At 44.0% G+C, this 23311-nt stretch overlaps 1 protein-coding gene across 1 annotated transcript in view; it reads left to right on the top strand.

Moving 5' to 3' along the window:
* Window positions 1–23311, top strand: part of camta1a (calmodulin binding transcription activator 1a) — a 292114-nt gene that overhangs the window by 229005 nt on the left and 39798 nt on the right. Inside the window, 1 exon segment of the mRNA XM_079360272.1 lies at window positions 101–172. Coding sequence (XP_079216398.1) covers window positions 101–172 — 72 coding nt within the window.

Raw genomic sequence — 23311 nt, 5'->3', positions numbered from 1 at the left:
GGTTAATGGGTAAAGAGTCACAGCTGTGTCGGTCAGAAGAGTTTAGCCTATATCCTCTACCATACTGTAACTTAATGCTCTCTTTTCTCCCCTTCTCTAGTGTCTGTATGGCTGCTACGTCCACTCCTCCATCATCCCCACCTTCCACCGCAGGTGCTACTGGCTGCTCCAGGTAAGAACCCCTCTTCTCCTCCTCTGCAATTCACCACACTTTAGTTTCACTCTAAACTCTCCCAGTCCATCCACAAGCACTTCAATGACTTGCATGATATCAGTTTCCATTTAACTGAAGCGTTTTACTTTGACAGCCAGCAGGCACACATCAACCTATTCCCCCATCCACCACCTCCCTCGCTCTTTCTCTCTCTCTTTCTTCTCTTTTCTCTCCACCCGCCTCCATTTCCCCTTATCTTTCCCTCATTCTCTCTCCTGATGGCATTGCCCATACACGGCGGACAGCGCTATGCCGGTATCTCAGTCTGCTAAAAGCTTTGCCATCTCCCCTGTCTAACAGCAGCAGTGATGGGCAGTAAAGGCATGATGGAAGACGCTCCCCGTACAGTGCAGTGTGCTTACAGTGGGTCGTCAAGTCCGCCGGCTGAGAGTGGCTGTAAATAGTAGTCCTTTGATCACCCCCCCAATACGTCTCATCATTCTCGTTTAGCAAGGCAGCCATTATTGTTGGAAGGTGCCTGATACGTACCCCCATTCACACACAGGATTTTAAGGACAGATAGAACACACACACACACACACACACACACAGAGCAGGAGTGTATGGAGCTGCTATTTCAGTCTGTCTGTCTGTCTGTCTGAATGTCTGTCTGTCTGTCTGTCTGTCTGTCTGTCTGTCTGTCTGTCTGTCTGGGTTACAGTTTGATTCAATGAAGTCTGTCAACGTTAATACGTTACTTTTGACACTATAAGGTCTGCATTTTTTTCCGTCTCATTTTTCTTCATCACATTAATCGTTGGCCATTCTGTCCCTTGAAGAACACTTGTATTCAAAGTGATGGAAAAGAACAACCCCACTGCATCCTTTGAATGGCTCATTTCCCTTCAAAAAAATCCCTAGGAAGGTTATCGGATGAGTCCAATGCAGCTTGGGACATCCAACATTTCTGTTCACTTTGAGTGTTGCAACAAGTGACTTCTTGCATGTTGTTAGCTCCTGCCTGAAGTTCAGTTTTGTGTTTTGTTTTTTTTCAAAATAAAACAGGTTTGTATCCAAAATCTCATTAGCTTTAGACAAAATAAAATAAAACAAAACACATTTCAAACATAGGATAAAACATACAATCAATTGGTACAAACTTTTCCAAAGTGAAATGATAATTGAATCCCAAGTCTTTTTTTTTTACTTTATAGAAGAGAGAAAAAAGGGAAAAACAAGTGTATCTTTTTAAAATGAACATGTAATAATTACATGATTTACGGTTGTGTGGGGAAATGAATTGTCACTGTTATCCATGTGATCATTCAGGCACTATTAGACAGTATTTCAGAAATATTAATGAGGCTGTTCAAAGTTTGTCCTATGTTTTCTTATACTATGTATACCAAAGTCTTTACCACACCTTCCCAGGCGACTAACTCTGACAGTTAGTTGGAGGCAGAAATTAAAATGAGTTATTACTGGCACAGAAATTGTCTACATGATTCTTCAGGGGCTTCACAAAATCCTGCTAACTCTTAAATCCAAATATTGAATTCCCCGTAGATTAACAAATTAAAGCCAATTTAGCTTTAAAAGAAGATGTAAAACAGATCTCTGTGTGCTGGCTCAGATAGGAGAGCAGTGCTACGCTATGTATTTATCTTTCTTCTTATCAATTACATCATTTATCTGTATTTTATTCTTTTCTCTAATTTGGTCGATCATTTCATCAATCTATCTTTTCATAAATCAGTCTTTCTCTCTTTCTATCCCTAGTTCTACCTACAGTTCTTTTATATTTCTTTTATCCTTTCTTAGTTGTAAGAAAAGTGTTTAAAAAAGCTTCGCTGTGATGAATACACTTTAGCTCTTTCACCATTAGTTCAATTACTCGGAGTCGTTTTTTTGTGAAGACACAAATTGTAGAGTCACAATATCCCTCCTGCACTGAATAGACCCAGAAGACAAATTCATTTGTAGTCTAAGCAGCCCCCCTGACTCAGTCTGTTAGCAAGAGAAGAGAGCAGAGTGGTTAGGAAAAGACAAAAGAGAGAAACTGGCCACAACAATGCTTAAATACTAATCAAAATAATTAGTGTTCCCACGGCAAACAAAAGCTTTCAAACAGCAACTATTTGTTTCTGTCTCTCTCTCTCTCCCTCTGTGTCTGTTGGCTCGATGTGTGGCAGTAATGGCAACACGAGCAGACAAAAAGCATCTTTTCCTTCTGCTCTGAGTTCAATAAGCAAAGCATCTCTGCTTATTTTCACTGAAGTATATTTTACAAATGATTAGAGGTACAGTGTATTATTAGAAAGCATAAGTAATGAAAAGCCAGGAAAAACAAAAGAAATAATGGTATATGGGAAGCATCTTTCTGACTCTGGAAATAACACCAGACGCTGTGGTTTATGTTCAGACTCGGGGAATGATCAGAGGAAGCTCTTGTATTTTTGTCGAGGCTGCATATTATCTTTAATCTGCTTCCATTTGCAAGCTGTCAGGGAAATGTTGTGTTGGGTTTCTGGAGTCATTTGTGCTGGTATTAGGAGCTCCCTTTAAAGGATAGGTTCCCTTTTTTAAGTCTGTCTTCATACAATACTGACATTTCTATATGTGCTTTGAAATTGTTACTGGCTGCTGTAATCATTCCTCTTGTCTACACTGGAGCTTCATTGTAGGTATAGTAATGCAAATAGGCAATTTGATTCTGTAAATGTGGATGATAACTACTTAGACTAATTCTGAACGCTGAATCCTCTATAACTGTCAGCTGGACTTCAAAATGCATTTTGAATCCCTCCGCAATCTGGGCATGAAATAGAACTCAACTTATCAATCATTATTGCAGAGCTGCTTTCACACAAACATGAAACACAGAATGCTTCACATAGAAAAGAAAACAGGCAGAGGCCAGAATTTTAAAATAATAAATACAGTTTTCAGGACTAAACAACCTAAGTTAAAACAATACAAAGATGCAAATGAATGTTTTAGCTTTCCATTCTTGATAGGAGGCATGAGTAACATATCATAAAAGAAAAATTGGTGTATTACCTTGGAAATGTGGCCTGGTCAAGTTTTAGTGGATTCCATGGTAATGTTGAGAATTATGCAATATCAGATGTGCAAATATTTAAAAACATGTATACACGCCGGAGAAGAAGAAAATAAGACAAACAGCTGGTGTCAAGGGGTCAAAGCACATTTAAAAACTACTGCCCTTCTTTTCACTCCCTCTCCCTAGCCAGTTTAAGAATTCGCACACATAAACACTCATCAAACTTTGAGGAGCTCACTGACTCAACTTTAGCATTACTGCAGAGCATCAGCGAAGAACAACCAGGCCCTCAAGTCTCCTTCTCTTTCACTGCTCAGCAGATCCCCGTACATGACTCACGCCGCCCTGATGTGCAGCTAACTCATCCCTTATTCAAAAAAAATAGAAGAAGAAAAGTACCTTCTGCTGCCCAACAAAAAAACATTTATTTACAAGTATTTTCTCTGGCACTGAGCATGCCTGGAACCCCAGATTTACATCCCTTTTCAGGCAGTTTATTGCAGACCATCTGTGCGGAAGGGAAAGCACAATCACGATGACACCTGAGGTGAAAGATTACGCCAGATTCAGTCCATATCTCTGCAATCTGCAATTGCAAATAGACCTCTAGCACCTCTGTTTATTCAAGACGTTTTCAATCAGACATGTAAGAGACAACATGGGTTACAACAGTCGTTCCTTTTTTTTCTCCATCTTTTCACCACTCTCTGAACCATCTATTGCTGCCTTCCTGTGTACCATTTGTGGTGTCCATATGAGATTTGCAAGCAGTATTCTGTCAACAGCAGAGCAGCAAGGAGACTGGAGCTCCCAGAGCGGCAACAGGGAAAGGTCACCAGTGAGTGAAAAATGTAAATATTCAGCCATCCAGCGGCTACAGTCACGGAGAGACAGGGATGAAAATAACTCCTATTACACAGCACCGACAGGGAGGGAACACAGAGGACAGAGAGGAGAGAGACGGGCTGTGAATGAGAGAGCAGGGAGATGGACACAACTTTTTAGAAAGTTAGCCTTAAAAAAACACTGAAGGGGGAGAGAGGGAGAGCAATAGATTTGAAGATTTGTAGCCACAGTAGAGGTAGAAAGGGGACAGTGTGTAGATGTGTGTGCGTGTTTTTGTGCGTGACACAGCAAGATAGACTTACAGAGTGAGGTAGGGAAAAGGTATTTCAGGGATGGGAGGGGTTTAGCCTGTGGGTGTGTGCCTCTTTATCCACTCTTTATCCACTCTTTATTGAGTCAAAGCCTGGGTAATGAGATAGGGGACAGGAATGAAGACCTGCGATGGGGGGTCTGCTCTCACTCCATTCATTTTCCTTTGTTCTTTTCACCTCTCACTCTCAATCTGATCATCCCCACCCGCTACTACCTCCACCTCTCTCTCCATGGCATTAGACCCACTTTAAAATGTCTGGTCCATCCCCGCAAATGGCTGAGAGTGAAGAAAAGTACCGCCGCAGTTATCTAGGGTTGCAAACAATGAATCCAAATTGCTGCTGAGACAGAGAGCTGCCCAGAGCGGCCTGTGTGGTTTGTCATTCAGAAAAAAAGTTCCCATTTCAGTGGATTGGGTGAAAAATGGAGCTCTGTTTCATACCATGAGATATTTTCCACAGAAAAAAAGACACAAATCCCTCAGTCAGTGTATATCCACTCTTAAAATGCAGCTGGAGTTTACAGGATACTTCAGTAATCCTTTTCAAGTTTTACTTTTAAAGTTATATTTCCCCTTTAAAACACAAACCTGATAGAAAAATAGAGATTCAATTAAGAAATCTGTGATTAAGAAGGGTTCACAATCAATTGTAATATTTTAAAGTAAAAAGGTTCCAGTGAAAAACAAAAACTTTACCAGACTTAACTTAATCACTCAACGAATCTCCCTGCTGCACACATGCACTTACAGTGTGTACACAAACACATTTACTATTCCCTACCACCTTTGCATTACATTGTCTGGAGGATTCTTAATCTTTGATAAAAGCCATAAACCCTTGCGTTGTAATTTCTTTTACTCGTTCAAACGCTCTTTGTTTGACGTGAGGTTTGTTTTTTTTCCAGACTTTTATTTTACATTTACCTGGTGGCTGCAGTTCCAGGCATTAAAAATCACCCTATATGGATAAAACAATCTCGTCCATGATGGTCATGTTTGCTTCGTAGGTCTGTTTCATAAGATGCTAAAAACTCCTCAGAGGAACTTTAATATTTAAAAGAGTGCAGTCTAGACCTGCTCTTTATTCATCGGGTCGTGACAAAGGTTTTGCTCTTTTTCGGCTCTTTGTGGGTACAAGAGCTGATTGATTGATTGATTGATTAAATGACTTTATAAGTTTATAGCTCTTTGAGGTCTCTTCGGCCAAAAGCTGTCATGTCACACACACACCGAAGATCTCACTCGTCCTGGTGTCACTGATTGATTCCATCGCTCGGTGTCCTCTTCTCTTGTTTAGTGCAAATCGAATGTAATTCCCAGCCTTCGCCTCTCTATCAAATCAGACAGTGGAGTTTGCGCTGGCCGACGGGGGCACAGAGGTGCGGGATAATTATGATATTAATGCGGAGGGGGGTCTGAAGGGAAACTTCATTTGTCCTGTCGCCTGCCACGAACACGGAGAGGGGTCAATAGTCCTCTCCCGCTTTTCCTCCTTTAAAGAGGCGGAGAGAGGGACGAGATAATGAAATGACTCGCGAGGCAGCAGGGAATGCTGACGACCTTGTTTCTTCACAGCTATCACTTTCTCCCTCTTACCTTCCTCCACTCAGGCCACTGTGCTCTATTCTCTGTCTCACATGAATACATTATTAATATCACTATTCAGTGCAGTTAAATTTTTCTTATTACGTTAGTCCTTCAGAGTATAATGACTTTGGAACCACTTGAATTACTGTTATGTGGGAAAATGAGTTGTCACTGTTGTCCCTGTGATTATTCCGCCACTATGAGATAGTATTTCAGAAATATTAATTTATGGAATAATTCAAAGGTTACTTAATTGGACAGGCAGAGTGATAACTCCTGCTTGTTATAGCTGTGATGGCTTTATGATAAAAGAGAACTTTAAGCCATCTGCGGTGCTGTCCGTGGTGCTGAAAACCTCACTTGCGCTAACTTTTCGACCTGTTCCACACATCAGAGGCTTTTTTTAAATATTTTCTTGATTAAAAATGCCCAGCACCTCTGGTCCCTTACACTTTTCAACTCTCATAACAGGCTGCAAAATCCCAAAAGATGAGTACACTTGGCTAAATCTGTCAGCAGATCATGCGCTGGCTCCGACACATGCCCTCACAGGCCACAGTGTCACCACTCAGGTTAGAGGCCTCGCTCTCTCTCAAACTAATTGAATGGGAAAAGTTGAGCAGCTCCTTTACTGTAATGATCTGTGCAAGCAGGATACAGTAGCTACAGACCCAGAGCGGACATGCCTGCAGGCTAAAGTCAGACAGATGGATCTTTTATATCTACCAGAGTCCTCTATTCATTCCGATCAGTTTAGTTGCCTCTGTGCTGAGCGGTGGGAGACAGGTGCCGGATTCTGAGTGGCTCAGGTGATGTGTGATGACGGAGCGGAGCTGTCAGGTCCAGATTCACATCAGATACGTCCAGACCATGCAGGGCTATATGATGAATATTTCACTGAGATGAATCATGGATGAGCTGAGGCACCGTTCTGTTGATTTCAGTGAGAGTGGTGGGAAGAGAGGGAGGAAAACCTGGGGAGGTTTTTGACTGGCTGTCTACAACCTGAGGGCAAATGGAGGCAGTAGAAATATAATTGCCGTTAGCTATGCAGGCTGTTGTTTGTATCAAATGGAAATGCACCTCTACAGAGTATGAGATCAGATTTATAGCATATGAATTTGACTCCAGCGCCTGACTGTTCGACTCAAGTCCTCAGCAGTGGACTGGCAGGAGAGGGTGGCAGTTTGTGTAACGTGGGTGTGTGTCTGTATATCTTTCAGCGTGTGCACATGCTAGCCTTCATCTGTGTTTGTGTGTGTGTGTGTGTGTGTGTGACTGCAGCCGGTCTGTTTCCGCGATATGTTTGGAGACGGTGGTGTTCTCAGGCACATGCTGCTGCTGGCAGCCCCCCACTCTCTCTGCCATGAGGAGAACAGCTGCTTCACAAGCATGTCGGGGTGTGAGCCATGTCCCTGTGGCTCCCCTCATCTCCTTCACTTCTCCTCCTGTTTGTGTGCAGACGCACACACAGTGCGTCTGACATTATACCTTTCCACCCTCACTATTTAAAAAAATTCAAATGTCTCCCTGCCTCCACTTTACTTCAATGAACTCCTGCTACTCTCCGTTTCCACTTGAAGAGAGAATAAAAAGTTAGTTCTAAGTTATCCAAAAACAGTGGCACCAGAGCACCTGACCTCTAAACAAATTGAAGGTTACTCAGCTGCTTAATTAATGGCCCCTGCTGGAGCACACATTCCCCCCGTATGAAGAAACAGAGAAGTTGAGTTAAACCCCAGAGGCGCACAGAGCCTCCTCCCTTCTTGGCAGACTGATCTGTTCTTCAGTGCCTGCGACCTTTTCTCCAGGCCCGTCGCCTGGCCCACCAGCACGGCCAATTATCACAAATCCCCCGCCGCATTTGTCTTGCCATTTTCACTCTGCGGCCAAAGAGGCGTGTGTAGCCACAGACTCCTGCCACCCCTTAACCAGTGAAACAGAGGACCACAACAGGTATGTGGTGCTTAAATAATTCAGTTATCCTGAAAGGTTAAAGCTCTGCCGGTAAGGCGAATTGACATTCATCTTGTTTCAGAGTCACGCGGCTTGCTTTCTGAAGGAGCAGCTGTGGAAATGTTGACTTGTTTTTTCATGGTTGTTATTGACACAATTATTTAACACCTCGAAAAAATCACAAAAAGCCAACTGAATAAAAAGGATAGAAAAACAAATGTCTCGGTCCCTTGCTGATAATCTGCGCATTTAACACATAATAAACTACAAATACTTCATTCAATTTCTATAAAATGTCAAACCTTTTTTTCCTTTTCCTTTTCAATTAAGTTGTCTTATTTTTATTCAGTTCATTTAGGGAGGAAGTGAAGAGTGGAAAGAAGTTTAGGGAGCGAACATGGGTAATGTTGTTTGCCAAACAGCATCAGTATAGAATTGAACCTGCGACTAGTGCATTGAGGACCGTATCCTCTGTAAATTGCCCGCTCTACCAATAAAGCTAAACCAGTGCCTGATTCATACATGACGTCTGTCCACTAGCTAACTGTGTAGCTTTTAGAAAAAATACTGTCCTTACTGAATGTTAATTTGATTTTAGAAAATGAGAATATCCCGTCATTCGTGTCACCATTGAGGTTTACTTGTGTTTGCTTCCTGCCTGGAAAGCAGAGCACATCACACTAAGTCTGCCAATCTCTGTGTCCCCCGCTCGTGTCGAGCCACAGATCTGCCCGTGTCACTGTCCAGACTCTGGCGCCATGGCAGAAGTGTGAACGCATCTCCCAGCTTCCCAGAGCACACTGGTCACAGCTAATGACCAAAACTGTCCGATTTGTCCTGCCCTGATTACTCCTCTGAGCCCCAATTAGCTGAGGATGAGGGTTGACATCCAGACATGATCACGTGCAGTAGAAGGGAAGATGACAGTGAGAAGGAGAGGAGGTAAAGGGGAAGACAGTGTATGTTGGAGATGAAGGAGAAGAGCACAGAGCCGGTATCGATCTCAATCCACCTTTAACCAGCTACCACTCATCAACATACAAACCAACAGCTGAATGCTATTTCTATAATTGCCAATTTTCACTCTGAAAATCTGTTTATCTGTCTGTTTTAGCTGCTTCTGGTCTGAAAGCAGCTGATTTCTCTGCGGGTTAGATATGATGAGTCTGAGGTTTGTTTGTTGAAAATATATAAGATAAAGTGTTTGGCCAATGTGCTGGAATCAATTTACTATTTGAAGCTAATATCATGGTTCTGGGAGCCCCAGAGGTATTTTAACATGGATAAAAACAATGCCATTTGTTTCCCTAATTGTCAATAAGAGTATCTGTTGTGAACATCATTTTCATTTATATCTTCCTGTCTATCCTCTTCTTCTCATGTTCTTCTCTCCTTCTGCCTTTTGTTCTGACCCCCCACCCCCATCGTGCTATTCTATCTGTCTTTATTTTGCAGAAAGAAATCCCCAGGATTGCTGAGCTCTCTCCTCTCTGCAAGTTTTGAGAGAAAATCTCTTCTTTCTTTCTTTTTTTTTTTTTTCAAGCCTGCTCTCATTCTCTCTCAGTAGGGGGCAGTGGAAAAGTAACTACAAGGGCACAGAGAGCCTTCAGAGTCAACCCAGATTTCTTTTAGTCTGTTTTGATCTGAAAAGATGTCATATCGAACACACATGCACACACACCCTTCAGTGGGACAACTCTGTCTGCTCTGGAATCTTAAAACTCACCCACGCAAACCTGAGAAGACGGAGTTCGAGAGGAAGTGGGGGAGGAGGTGAGAGACAGTAAATGTGGAAGAGGTAGGAGAGGAAGATTGGCAGGAGGGAAGGAAGTAAGAGGTGGGAGGGGTGGAGGTGCTTGGAGAATAGGGGATTACAGTTAGAAGATTAGAGGTAGAAGATGATATCATTTGGTAGAGATGAGCGGGAGCAAACGAGCAGTGCAAATCACCCGACGTTAACGAGCTGCCTCGTAAATTACTGCAGCCGAGTGTGTGTGTGAAGCCGGATCGGGATCTGCACACTGCATGGGAGGCATAACCCTTGTCTTAATATTATTTACTGCCCCCTCCCAATTTATATGGGCTGCCTCCCATAGCCCAATATTGGCCTCCTGTGGCAGCATAAGAGGATGTTTCCTTATAAGTAGTGGGAGGTTTGAGGCAGCATGAGTGCCCCCTATGTGGCCCATTCTCACCTCAACACATTATTGAAAGACTCTTCTATACATACCCAAGCAAGGGAGGACTTGGAGAAAAAACGAAACAAACAAAGAATTTTGACCCCCTCTGATATCTCCAATTTGACATGCTGCCTCTGCTTTCCCTGCAGTGTTCACATTGTTTATCTCCTAATGTAGAAAGTGCAGCAAAGTACGATGATGGAGTCATTTCATTACATTAAGTATCGTAATTTTTGGAAAGTAGCAAAAATCGCTTAAATCATTTCGACAAATCCAGCAGGATTTCTTGTTAAGATTAATAAATGAACATACCATGGACTGTATTAAAAAAGTGGATATACCACATGGTTTTGAAAGTGAAACAACTGCAGAATTGCCTTGATCCTGCATTGTTTCTTATGGCCAGCAGGGGGAGACTCCACTGGATGCAAACGGAAGTTGAATTGCATGAAACCAGTTGGGGATATTTACCTTCTTCTCTGCTGATTTATAAGCTCAGTTAGCGTTTGCTTTGGGAGTGGATGGTTTTACTCGTTTGCTACAAGTTTACAAATCCTTTTGTAAGCTCTGGTCCTTTATTGAGCAAAATCCATTATAAAAGCAGGCTATGCAAATACAAAATATAATATACAAAATAATACTGTCTAGCCTGTTGTCCAACATATGGTCACTTCTTGTTCCCAATTAAAAAAAAGAATCCGACAACCAGAATGCCAAAACTGGTGCTGAATGTGTGGTCTTTCATCTGTCATACATTCTATGGTACAAACCTGTATGTTATAGACTCATGTTCTAGAGGAAGAAGCCCAGCAGACAGAGGGAGAGAGCTAGAGCGAGGCATGCAGATGGCAGAGAGTTGGAGTCTCTCTCCTATCGAGCTCTTCTGGAGTGAGGCAGGGTGGGCTAAAGAGGGTAGAATTTACATTTCTGTTTTAGCAAGAAGCCCAGCAGCAGGAGAATGACTTTCATTGGCTGCATTCTAAATATTATATGACTTCCTGTTGGCGGCGTGCTTGTCTGAGGCACTGTCTGGCCTGGTATTAACCTGTCCGGATAAATCAATCATTTACCCAACTCTTTTTCTCTTTTCAAAGAACCGTTTTTCCATTCTTACCTCACTTTTCATAGTGTCCCTGTTTTCTGTGATCCTCCAGCTTCACCTGTTTGTCATGCACCATTATTGCCTCTGGACTGCTTTCTAAGGTGCAACCCACTGTGTGTGTGTGTGTTGTGTGTGTATGTGGAGCTACTCTGTGGTCCTCTGCCAAGGCCCCTAACGTCATACGCAGCCTGGCAGGTGACAAATAGTTTTTTAATTGCTTGCACCAGGAAAATCATTAGTCTCTTCCCTTTCCTTGGTGGGACCAGGCAGGACGTGTGCGCAATAATAATAGCCTCAGTCCCGTTTCCCGCTTCCCGCTTTCTATTTTTAGAACAGGTATTTTAAGAGCTTCTGTGTGTAAGCCCGTGTGTGTGTGTGTGTGTGTGTGTGTGTGATTGTATATATGTTGGTGTGTACATGCAGCAAGGGTGGGCTAAATGGTCCAGAGGTGTTTTTCCTTGTTTGTGACGGAGGAGAGAGTGTGTTTGTCAACCCTGTCCCTGCCTCCTGAGAGTTTTTCTCATTGCTGTTTCTGTTCCCTGGCTCCTGGGAGCATGCTGTTTGTCCCCGTGTATGTGTGTGTGTGTGTTTTGTGTGTGTGTGTGTGTTTTGTGTGTGTGTGTGTGTGTGTGTGTGTGTGTTTGTGTGTGTCTGGCAGGCTCTGGCCCAGGCCATTGTGCTGTAGTGCATTACTGTAGCAATCCACCCGACACAGCGGCTGGCCAGATGAAGCCGTCCAGTTTATGGAGCAACCTGCAAACTCCAGCTGCTTTTGGTTGGGATTGTGCTTAGTGGTGAGATATAGTATTGATTTTCTCTCCTTGGTGCCCTTGCCATCCCTGCGTAGATATGCACCAGTGCACAGCATCCATTCACTGAGAAAGGGGATGCGGGTGGGGGTAAGAGAGCAGAGGATGGTGTTTATGTGACGATACTGACCCCATTCGTTCACATGGAAAAGGCTTGGAAACGTGAGGCGGCCAGACGTCAGAGGGGAATTGAGTTTGCGAGGCTGAGATGAACTCTGAATTTGATTTCTGTGTTATACAAGCATTTGTTATTACAAATCTGAGTGTCTGGAGGTGTTTGTGTGTCTGCAGTCTGGTACGGCTCTATTACATGTGTGGATCTGTGTGCATTTGTGCAAGGCTGCATGTTTATGTGCATATGTGTGTTTGTAAGGAATTTCCATCTGTGCCGTTGTGTCTGCATCTCTTCCATGTTTTTTTTGCCCTTGGTTTGAATTCCAGTGGGACATTTCTAAAGCCTCTCAGATCCCCCTCCATGCCCTCCTTCTCACCCTCTTTTCCTCTAACAACACAGTAAAAAATCAAATACATGGTCAGCCATTATTCTAAACATTTCTGTGAAATAGCCTACTCGCACTGCAGCAGTTAATGTAAGTGCCTCATCACTTAAAACCTTTCATACATAGATGATAAAACTTAACAATCGTATTAAGTTTTGTATGAAAAATATAAATGTGACCTTTCTATGAATTTTAAGTGTATTGCTTATGAAATGTTTAAACAATGAAAAACTGAATTAAACCTTCTCGACTGTCAGTGTTAATTGTACCTTGAGGTGTGCCGTACATCAAACATCACAGTTCTCCTTTTTCTAATGCACACACACTTTCTTTTTTTTATACACGCACACACACACACACACACCCATACACACACACACATCAAGACAGACACACACACACACACACATAGACAATGCTTCTCAAAACCATTGAACTTTGAGCTAACTCTTTTCCAACAGAAGAACACTGCAATTAGTATCAAAGTATTCTTCTCATCTGGGCTGATTAGTCCTTTTTCATTCCCCGATCCAGCACAGGATTTATTTATCACATAATTGTAAAATCAAAGACTTGAGCTGCCAGAACAATTAAATGTCTTCTGACATGAACAGTATACATCCTAATGCGAAGTGTAAGGGTGACAACATCTCACGTGTTTGCTTTCGTTTTTTTTCTCTTTCTTTTTGTTAATAAACCGATTTTAACTCTTAGAGATGATGGTCGCAGGTTTGTGCAGAGAAAACATCAAACCAGTGTGTTTCTACACACGCCATGACCCATCAAATTATAGTTTCACTCAATTTTATCGGCTCAGTTTATCAAAGCATTCCTAAAGACCTCCATACAGAACATGCATTTCCACAAACCCAGACATGTATCAGAACACCTACCTTACATTACACTACTACTTTCAAAGCGCAGTCACCAACCTAAAACCAAATGAGACGACTGGTAATGAAGTCAAAGCAACTGAAATGACGTAATGCTTTGTGTCTTAAATATTTCACAGTCATCTTCATAATTACACAACATTTTAATTTGATTTGCTTGCCACAGAGTACTTGTTGTACCTTCAGTATTTTTTTTTTTATCAAGGTGAGCATTCTTATGTAAGATGCTGATTTCAGAAACCAAGGTCTTACATTCACCTCCTTTGTGCCAACAAAAAGAGATGAGATTGTTTAGTTATGTGAAGAAAAATAATTTCTCCTGGTCACGTAAAACACTCTAAAAGACAGCATACAGAATAACAACTAAGTCAAGCTACAGTGACTTGGTTATCATGACTAACCTCTCTTAGTAGGTGGCCCACACCATAACTGTCACAAATTAAGGGGGGCAGTTAGCCAAACAGCTGAAAGCTACTTCTGTGTATACGTATGGATGTGTGTATAATCAGGCTGCGTTATCCAAGCTAAGCAGCCCTGCGCTGGCAGTGCTGAGGCTGGGGAGACCCCGTCTCTTTCCAGATTCATCTCTCCAGCTTTGTTTGACTAAGTAGTGCCATGGTGTTGGTGTTGGAGAGGGCTGGAGTGGCGACAGCAGCAGCAGTGCAGCGTATGCGTGGGTTGCCTGAGCCAGTGGGGTTTGGCACGGAGACGCAGCATATGTTCATGGCCAGCTTCCTTCCTCCTCTCCCATCTCTCTCTCTCCTCTCTCTCCTCTCTCTCTCTCTCTCTCTCTCTCTCTCTCTCTCTCTCTCTCTCTCTCTCTCTCTCTCTCTGTCTATTGCTCGTTCACTCTCAATCACCCTTCCTATTTTTTCCTCCCTCTGGTTTTTCTTTCCACTTCTACTGTGTGTCCCGATATCACCCGTGGGAGACAGAGTATAGTACTGAGATCAAAGGTGTCCCCGATGTCTCTTAAAGACAGCCCACCATGTCTCACTAAAGCCACATCCTCATCTTCAAACAAAGATACACACACACACACACTCCTCTTTGTCATTTAGTCACCTGGCATACGATCAAAGAATATGCTGTTCAGCAGGTAATACGTTGTGACTGTGTGGGGCCTCTCTGCTTAATTTCTGATGCCTTTCCAAGGGTTGGTCACCAGCACCTTGGCCTCTCTTTGCCCTACATAAACACTGGCTGTTATCCAAGCGTGCCACAACCAACCTTTTCAGAATACTACAGGCTAACTGCGAGATATGGACCACCATCTTGCCGCCTCACAAAGGGTTAACTGTGTCCCAGATAGACCCTACCAGCTGTTTCAGCCTCTCACACCTTCTCTCCTGCTGCCTGCTCTCCTCCCTGCCTCTTGGACCAGTAAATGAACACTCATTTGCAAGTTAGATAAATCCTTTGAATGTATTATTGATGCAAACAAATTAGCCTGTGGGCCCCAGACAATACCTAATGGAGCCTTGGCTTATAGGGTGAGGTGGTTTCCAGCGAGGGCTCTGTCGGTGTTCCAGGATTGATGCCTGCTCCTCTGCCCCGTAATTATTTCTCCTACAAATTATTCAGTCATTCTGATGCAGTTTGGGGTTTAAAGCAGTGCTACTTATTGCTGCCTATATGATTCCAGGCCTCAACACGGCCACATTCATTAGTTTATTACAGGGAAAAAAAGGACGTGGGCAATTAGATAACTGGGATAAAGCCACTGAAATGAGGGGATGTGTTATTCTTCAAGTTTATGCGTGCCGCTCATAATTCACTGGGGTTTATGTTGCTGTTGCTCTTTCAAGGATATTGTCTTATCTGGTTGTACACAGACACATACACACAGTTTAACAGCCTTGTATACGCTTGTTCACATGTTTACAGGGACTCCAACAACCGAGTCCTTTTCACAAATTTGCATAGAAATACTAACAGAATACGTGTGGCCAACACTAATACAATTTTGGACAAATACACAAGAAAACACAAACATGGACAAACACAGGGAACCCCTAAAGTGCAAGCCTTTTATAGCAGTGAGGAGAATTAGCATCGAGCAGAGGTACTAAAATAACAAGAAGATGAAGTGAGAGAGGAGATGAGAGAATGAGAGGACTGCCATACTGTCCTTAGTGATTAGGACCCTGTATTGATCAGAGGAGGGAGGGGGAGGCAGGCAGCAAGGGGGAGGAAAGGAACAGGCCCCAGGGCTTGGGCCCCATCTCTCTGGTGGCCTCTGCTCGGCTTCGTTCCTGCAAGCCGACCAAGGCCGTCAGGGGAAGGCATCAAAGGGTCTTATCCTCCCATCCCTCCCTTTACGCACACACACACACACACACACACACACACACACATATTCATGCAGGCACGCACATTCCTCTGGCCTGTAAAAAAAAGCTCTAGTTGATGACATCTTTTCCGCTTATGTTCTACTGATAGACTTTATGAACCGGTTCTGAAAGGCTACCACCAGGGCCTTAACTAATCCAGAGACTCCAGTTCTCCCATGGAGTCCTGTTCTGATCCCCTTAAAAGTTAGCTTTGTCCATATCACGCTTTCTTTAAAATGTTTTCACACTAAAACTCCATGGATCAACAATGCCATAAGCCAATCACAGCCCTCTGACGTCCCTTATTGCAAAATTCCTAATTGCCTCACAAGTTTTTTTTCAAATTAAGATCAGTAAAAGAAAGAAATGATCCTCAGTTATTGTCATGTACCCACTGCAGGATCAGCCTACCTAGTTAGCTCAGTAAACTGTCACATTTACAACATGCACTAGAACCTTCTCTTTCAGAAGCAGTCATTGGAACGTGACCGCTGCTGCTTTGACTTTGACTGCTGCTATATTTGTCCACTGACAAACTGCTCTGTTTTTTTGTGTGTGTGGGGGGGGGGGGGTTGTCTAGTTTGTGGCTGTTGTTTGTTGTCATTTTGTTTTTCTGTTCTGCTGAGGTCAGGTGATACGAAATTGTGATTTTTGGATTTGCTGGTGAAAACATTTCTAGATTAAATAATGATACTTAAAAATATTATGGATGTTTTAAGTTTTGCTTTGAAGACTATGTGAGCAAGTAGTAGGAGCAGCACAGTGATGGCGTCAGAGGACTGTGATTGGTTGGTTGCAATGCTATACAATAGGATGTGATTTAATTTTTTTTGTTCCCAATAAAAAAAAAAAAAAAATGTGACTGAGGAATATTTTGGAAATAGAGAGCATGGAAAACATTCAAGAGAAGTTTATTTAAATAGAGTTGCACCTTTCATATACACATGTATATGTGTATGAATATAAGAAATACACAATTTCCACAGAATGCATACTCCATGAACACAAACCAGACATGAGTTTGTGATCATATGTGGAAGTACATGTGCACACAAGCATAAAAATAAACATGAGCGCACATGCAGCAAACTTCTGAGGACTAGACACAAACCAAGAGCTGCTGCAGCAGCCAGGATTCAGCCTCTTTACAAAACTGAGTTACCTGGAGCCTTACAGTGTAAATCCAGGATCAGCCAGGATCCTACCATGCCTCAATGAACACCTATCAGACACGAGGTCAGACCACTACATTTGAAATCTTTTCCCAAAAGTGGTGTGTATTTAATAAAAAAAGCCATTATTAGTTGTTGTTGGCCAGCATTTAAACACATTACAGAACAAAGACAAAAAATCAGGAACTTAAGGTCTCAAACATGACAGCATCAGAGAAACGGATCAAACATAGACAAATACACACTCCCGCACATGTATGATTAATCAGCAGGTCCTGATGATGTGTCCATATTCACTTCAAAGTATATTCTCTGTGTGTAGAGGAATTTCTTATTGCACAACTCTCTGAGGGCCAGACCTGTGATGCATGCTCTCCTCTTACTTTCTTTTTCTTTTTCCCCTCTCTGCTCCCTCTGCCGGCCTTTTAGCTGACTCTGTGCTTCAGCAATCTTATTTGCCTTTCAATCCAGCTCAATCTCCATCTTATCTACTGCTCTTGAATCATAAACATTTCATGGCTCAGCGTGGACACTAAAAGACACAGGCAGGTGAGGATTTGGTGTAAAGTGCCTATAGAGGCTGACGGCCGACTTCACTCGGACCAAAGACAAAAATCTGAACCTTTAACTCTGTCAAAAATTTTTCCAAACACTACAAACATCCATTCTGCACAGCTGTCGCTCGGCAAAAGCCACACACACACACGCATATAAAAAGCATGTGTCTGGGGTTGTATGTGTGCAATGTTTTATTCATAAGAAGGAGCATTCATCTCAGTGAGACACCTTCAACAATTTGGAGACGTGGTGTGCTTAACGGCTTAATGTAGTTGCCGCAATTTGGCTCTCCTCTGGCTGATTAACACTGGCACTCCAGTCCTCCCTGTGCTCTGCCTCGCAAAGGATAAGGTGTTAGAGGAAACATGGCTTCCAAGGGAGTTGATGAATATTTTCCCAAATTTACCTGACATTTTCTGATTTGGACGTCTTTCAGAAAATCCACATCTATTCAATTTCTGTCTCTCGATTTAGCCGCTATCTGCGGGAGCTGAAAAGAGGTGCACACAATCCGTTTTCCAGGGAAAGCACGAATAACCTTGGATTGCAGTGTGTTTAAACTACCACACTGTCCATATGGGTTCTCTTAGAGGATCCAGACATAAACATACCCATTTCCCTTTGTCTGTCCTTCTTTCTTATGTCCCCACTAACGTTTTTGCTAAACAGCAGGTCAAACTTTAACTGTGTTTTTGTGTGTGTGTGTGTGTGTGTGTGTGTGTGAGCACTGCCAACAGTAGAGCAGTCAGCAAAGTGCCACCTCAGCACCTGTGCTTTAATGATTAATACCATATTGATGGTCTCAATTAATTTCCTATTACACCAGCAGAAGGCTGCGGTCGCTCTGTCTCTGTCATGGCCCTGCGCTTGTTTTGGGAAGCCTCTTTGTGGCAGCTGCTGGATGGAGATAGTACGCTTCTCCCCACCGCACACACACAATTTCACAGACAGATGTACCAAACATGCACACACACAATCGCGCACACACGTATCTTACCGAAACACACACACACACCATTACACGCTACTTTGCTCCTTGCATTTCACACACTCGCACACAGATAAACAAATAAAATGTAACTCTGTCTATTTGTTGGATCATTTTTTAAAAGGGGGCTTGCTGTGTTTTAGTCGTAATGTTCAGCTATGATCAAAAAACTCGTCAGATCCCCCAGAGAATCAGCTTTGCCTCTTTGTAAAATACTCTACAGCAATTTTACAAACCACTACTCTCACCTGATTGTGTGCCTTTGGTGTCGTGTAACCCCCCTGTGTTTTGCATTTGAACCTGGTGTGATACACAGCGCAGTGCTTTATGCCGTTTTTCTAAAGCCTATGCTTTGCTTCTTGCATAATCTCCTCCCCTGCAGCGCTGCTACACATTTTGTAACAGTGTGTAAAATACTGATTTATTCCCTTGATGATCTCTCTGTCTCTGAGCTGTGATTTGATAACACATTTCCATGACCTTAACTGTCTATGGGCCTGCTCTGTGGATCATCTCGCAGTCAACACTGCCCCTGTGGAGAGGCTGGGGAAATGCGTGTTTGTCGATCAGATTGGCACACTTCTGATGGCGCCTTTTCTCTTCTCTCTCTCTCTCTCTCTCTCTCTCTCTCTCTCTCTCGCTCTCTCTCTCTCTCTCTCTCGCTCTCTCTCTCTCTCTCTTCATTACCTTTTCATATCCCACTCACTCCTTCTTATCTTTGACCCCTCCATACTTCACCCCATAAATGCCTCTATCTCTCTTCAATATGCGCTGTTAATCTCATCCTCATCCTTTCGTTCTGTCTCACACACAACCACATGCACACGCTGTCTTTATTTTTTCATTTTTCATGTGGACCCAATACACACCATGGGTTGCTAGGAAACCAATTGAGCTTTTTTTTTTTTTTCCCAGGGGCAGACGTTTGATTACCCATTTGTATGGTGTGTGTGTGTGTGTGTGTGTGTGTATGTGTGTAGGCCAGTGTGTATATGTCTCCAGAGAAAGGTCTTGCCAAGCTGAGCTCTGGGGCTGCTCAAGTATCCAGCCCAGTAATAATAATGAGCCCCTCACCATGCTTGACAGAGCACACAGGCTCAGCAGTCCTTTGGCCATTGCTGTTGTCATTGTGTGTGAGTCTCTTGATGCACATGTAGAAGGAGTACGTATCTTCATATGTGTGTTTATGCTCCAATAGTTTGTGCTTGAGTGGCTCTTTTTGCTGTTACAACCGAAACAGTTGTTGATGCCGACGACTGGTGTTATCTATTGTTGTTCAGCGGGCCGTTGCAGAAGCAGATAGCAGCCAGGTTGGACCGTCTTGCTGCTGGACACACATCAGTCCTCCCTGTGTCTCCCTGTTTAGAAATGCACCAGCACATCTTTCTCCCCTGGCTGCTCCTGTGAAGTCCTGTTTCGCTCATAGACGGCAAAGGCACATAAATAGCACGCCTTGTCGACTGGCACAGGGAGAAAGACGACGCACACAAACAAATCAGACTCTGCGCTGATATGAAAGGCTTGCACGGGGGGGGGGGGGGGGGGGGGGGGGGGGAGTACAGTGAGATGGCATTAGCTGTGTTTTTCTCGTCCAAATGAATTGCGCTATGCCCTCGGAGGAAGATGTGAAAATGTGAGAGCAAGCAAGTGGAAAAGAGCCGGAGAAAGCCAGAGGTTGAGAGGTTATTCTGAGGCGGAAACAAAAAGAGGAGAAGCATGAGGAGCGAAGTGAACGGTGAAATCCTCCCTGTGTCTAAGAGTTCTCAGTCACTTCCTCTCCCTCCTTTTATTCCAGTGTGACTTTATGTCACCTGGATGGACTCTGAATATTAGGATCAGTGCCATGGGCTCAGCTGAGGCCATTATAGCAGCCGGATGGGCTCCTGATGGCCTTTTCTCTGCTCGCCCCTGGGCAGCGTGGCCTCTCACATGGGACCACCACAACTAATGGAGAGGCTAGTGTGCTCTGCGAGGGCCTTAGGAAGAATAAGTAGGCTGTAAAACTGTGAGTTGAGTTGTGGCAGCTAAAGGGGCTTCAATGCCTCACTGCCCGCCTTACCGCCTGACTTACTGCCTGCCTGCTTGGCATCCAGAATACTCCTCAATATTCAGCCTCTGAATGCTGGCCTTTTGCACTTTTATTGTAATGCATGCAGATGCTTGGCACAGCAACAAACACACTCCACCTTTTACTGTGATGCACTGCACAAATAAAAAATGTCAAAGCAGGGAGGAGCCACGCACAAAAAAAAAATAAAAAATGATAGGAGCACTCGCTTGCATACTCAAACGCAGACATGTCGAAATATGAAACGTACTCATGTATGCACAATTACACACAGTCACACACGATCCTGTGCGTGTACGCACACACACACACACACACACATGCAGCCAGGCTTGCATTCCCCCCCCCACCCAGAGTGAAGTAGTTCTGCCCCTCTAAGCTGAGTTATTTAAAGCCCCGCTCTCAACTCCATCGGAGTGATTATGTGCTCCTGAATTAAACATCACAGGCCTCAGCCCTGGCTTGCTCTGAAACACGCTCAAACATGCTGGCCTCTTCCTGTTCCTCAAAAGTTCCAAGTTCTGCCTTTCATATCTCCCAGCCAGTACGCTAGGTAGTGGAGGTAAAGAGGTGGAGTATGAATCTTCCCTAAATCAGGATCTCCTGCTGTGCCTCCTGCTTTGCTATCACTCTCAGACCTTGGACAGAGGCAATCGAGGCAACTCGCACTAAGAAACCTTCAGTAGACTGGCTCGCACTCCTGGATTTGTATCCACCCCGGGCATCGTTTTAGCTTGGCACTTAGACAGTGTTGTAGTTGGTAGTGAGCTCGGTGCAATAGAGGGTGAATTGTAGCAGTTAAGTGTTGACTCCAGACACCCCAATTAGGGTGTCTGTATTCCAAACTGGGAACATTTAAAGAAAGAGTTTGTCATAGAGGACCTGAAGAGAGAGGGAGGAAAGTGGGTTCAAATTGTGGATTGCTCTGCTGCCTCGACAGGAGCTCCAGGCTGTTTGCTGCCTTTTTGGGAGACTTTGACATGTGGTTTTGTTTACCTCGGTGTGTGTGTGTGTGTGTGTGTGTGTGCTTGCATGTTGCATGCGTGTGTCTGTTCCTCTGTGTGTCTGCACGAGGCGCAGCACCAGCCAGCCGCCCCCACATTCCAAAACACACCCGTCGGCAGAGAGCGATAAAGGTTCCAAACAAAAAAACGAAGAAGTCTTGTGCCTCGTGGAGGTGAACTTACAGCACCACAGAGGCAGTTGACCTTGAAATGAGCAGCGGCGTTTGGGGACAGGCGGGGGAGGTCGGTGTTTAAGAGTGCAACCTCGGTGCCAGAGGCCAGGAGGCTGCCTAATGACTGGCACACCCTGCCATCCATCACTATGCCACCGCCAGGCCAACTGCCCCCGCACGGCCAACAGAGCAGGGCCTTAATAACCTCTCATACCCGTTCAGTGGACCACAGCACACGACATGAAACACATGTGAATCGTAAGAGGTGGTGCCATGTGCACATAAAGCCACACAGAGATGCATGCAACCAAATTCTAATGCACATATCCAGCACAGACAGCATGAATATGCAGTCTAAATAGCAGATGTACTCAGACTCACACTCACAGCTCATTGGGCTCATTTTGCATGCACACCGATGCCAACAAACATACAGAAATCTGCCTCTAGACACTCATTCACATGCTATTTATGATTAAATGTAGGCAGACGCACAAACATGAAGGCACCGATACATCCACAAAAACACAAACAACAAGCACCTCCCCTCTTTATTTCCGCCTTGTTGCTGAAGATGTGCGACAAAACAATCGAGTGCTCCTGCTTTTATGATATTTTATGCTGAAATGGATATCCCTGTAGCACGATAGTTCAATCCTCCCATGAAGAACCATCTCATTCCTTGCCTCCTTTGCTTATTTCCCCACATTCCGGGGGCTTTTCCCCGACTTAGCCTCTGCCTGCTTTGCTCCCTGTCAGAATGACGGGCTTTGAAGCCCCCCATTCCTCATTGAGTGTTATTTTATCAGAGAGGAATAAGGATCCCCCCCCCCTGCGCTCCCCAGCTCATCCACGTAGCATGAAGCATCCCCTCTCAATTAAGAACCTTTCATGTTAATGGCGTTCTTATCGCTCCTGTGCACGGGTTGTGCTATGCTGGAGTACGACCATAGAGCCGAACTGCCTGGCTGACAATATAAGAGCTGTTACTCTCATTCTTCTTCTTGTCTCTGACTCTCTTGGTCTTACCAAGTATCTCTACGTGGAACTCTCTCTCTCTCTCTCTCTCTCTCTCTTTCTTTTTGTCTCTTAATGAGTTTCGGTAGGTTGTTAGAGTAGTTACATGGAGGTGTTCCAGTTAAGTGGCAGATTTGTGGCAGGGGTCACAAAGACTAGGGGGAGACAGCGGACAAAACCTGACCACTAACACCAGATTCCACCTGATTTGAGTCTCGGTTCATTATGTCTCAAGATACACATTCCCACGAACGAGAAGGTCATTGCATGTGTCTCCCTCGACATTTAGCTCTGTCTGTGTCCTCAGCCCCATTAGCCGCTCTCTCTCTCTCTCTCTCTCTCTCTCTCTCTCTCTCTCTCTCTCTCTCTCTCTCTCTCTACTTCACATTCTTTCTCTCCCTCCTTGTCCTTCGGAGTAGAACAGGGTGTATGACTTCAGGACGAGGTAGGCAGTCACTGTGAGATCGTAGGAGCACTGGCTGCCTCTGTGTGCGTGGGTGCCAGAGAAACCTGTTGCCTGGCTACAACAGCACCTTTATCCTCTGGTTGCGATGGCGATGTCCTGCACATGAATATGTGTATTCCTACCAACTT

Source organism: Symphodus melops (genome assembly GCF_947650265.1).
Source record: "Symphodus melops genome assembly, chromosome: 13".
Classification (NCBI taxonomy): Eukaryota; Metazoa; Chordata; class Actinopteri; order Labriformes; family Labridae; genus Symphodus; species Symphodus melops.
The sequence above is the reverse complement of the archived record's forward strand: the minus strand, read 5'-3'. Positions and strand labels throughout refer to the sequence as shown.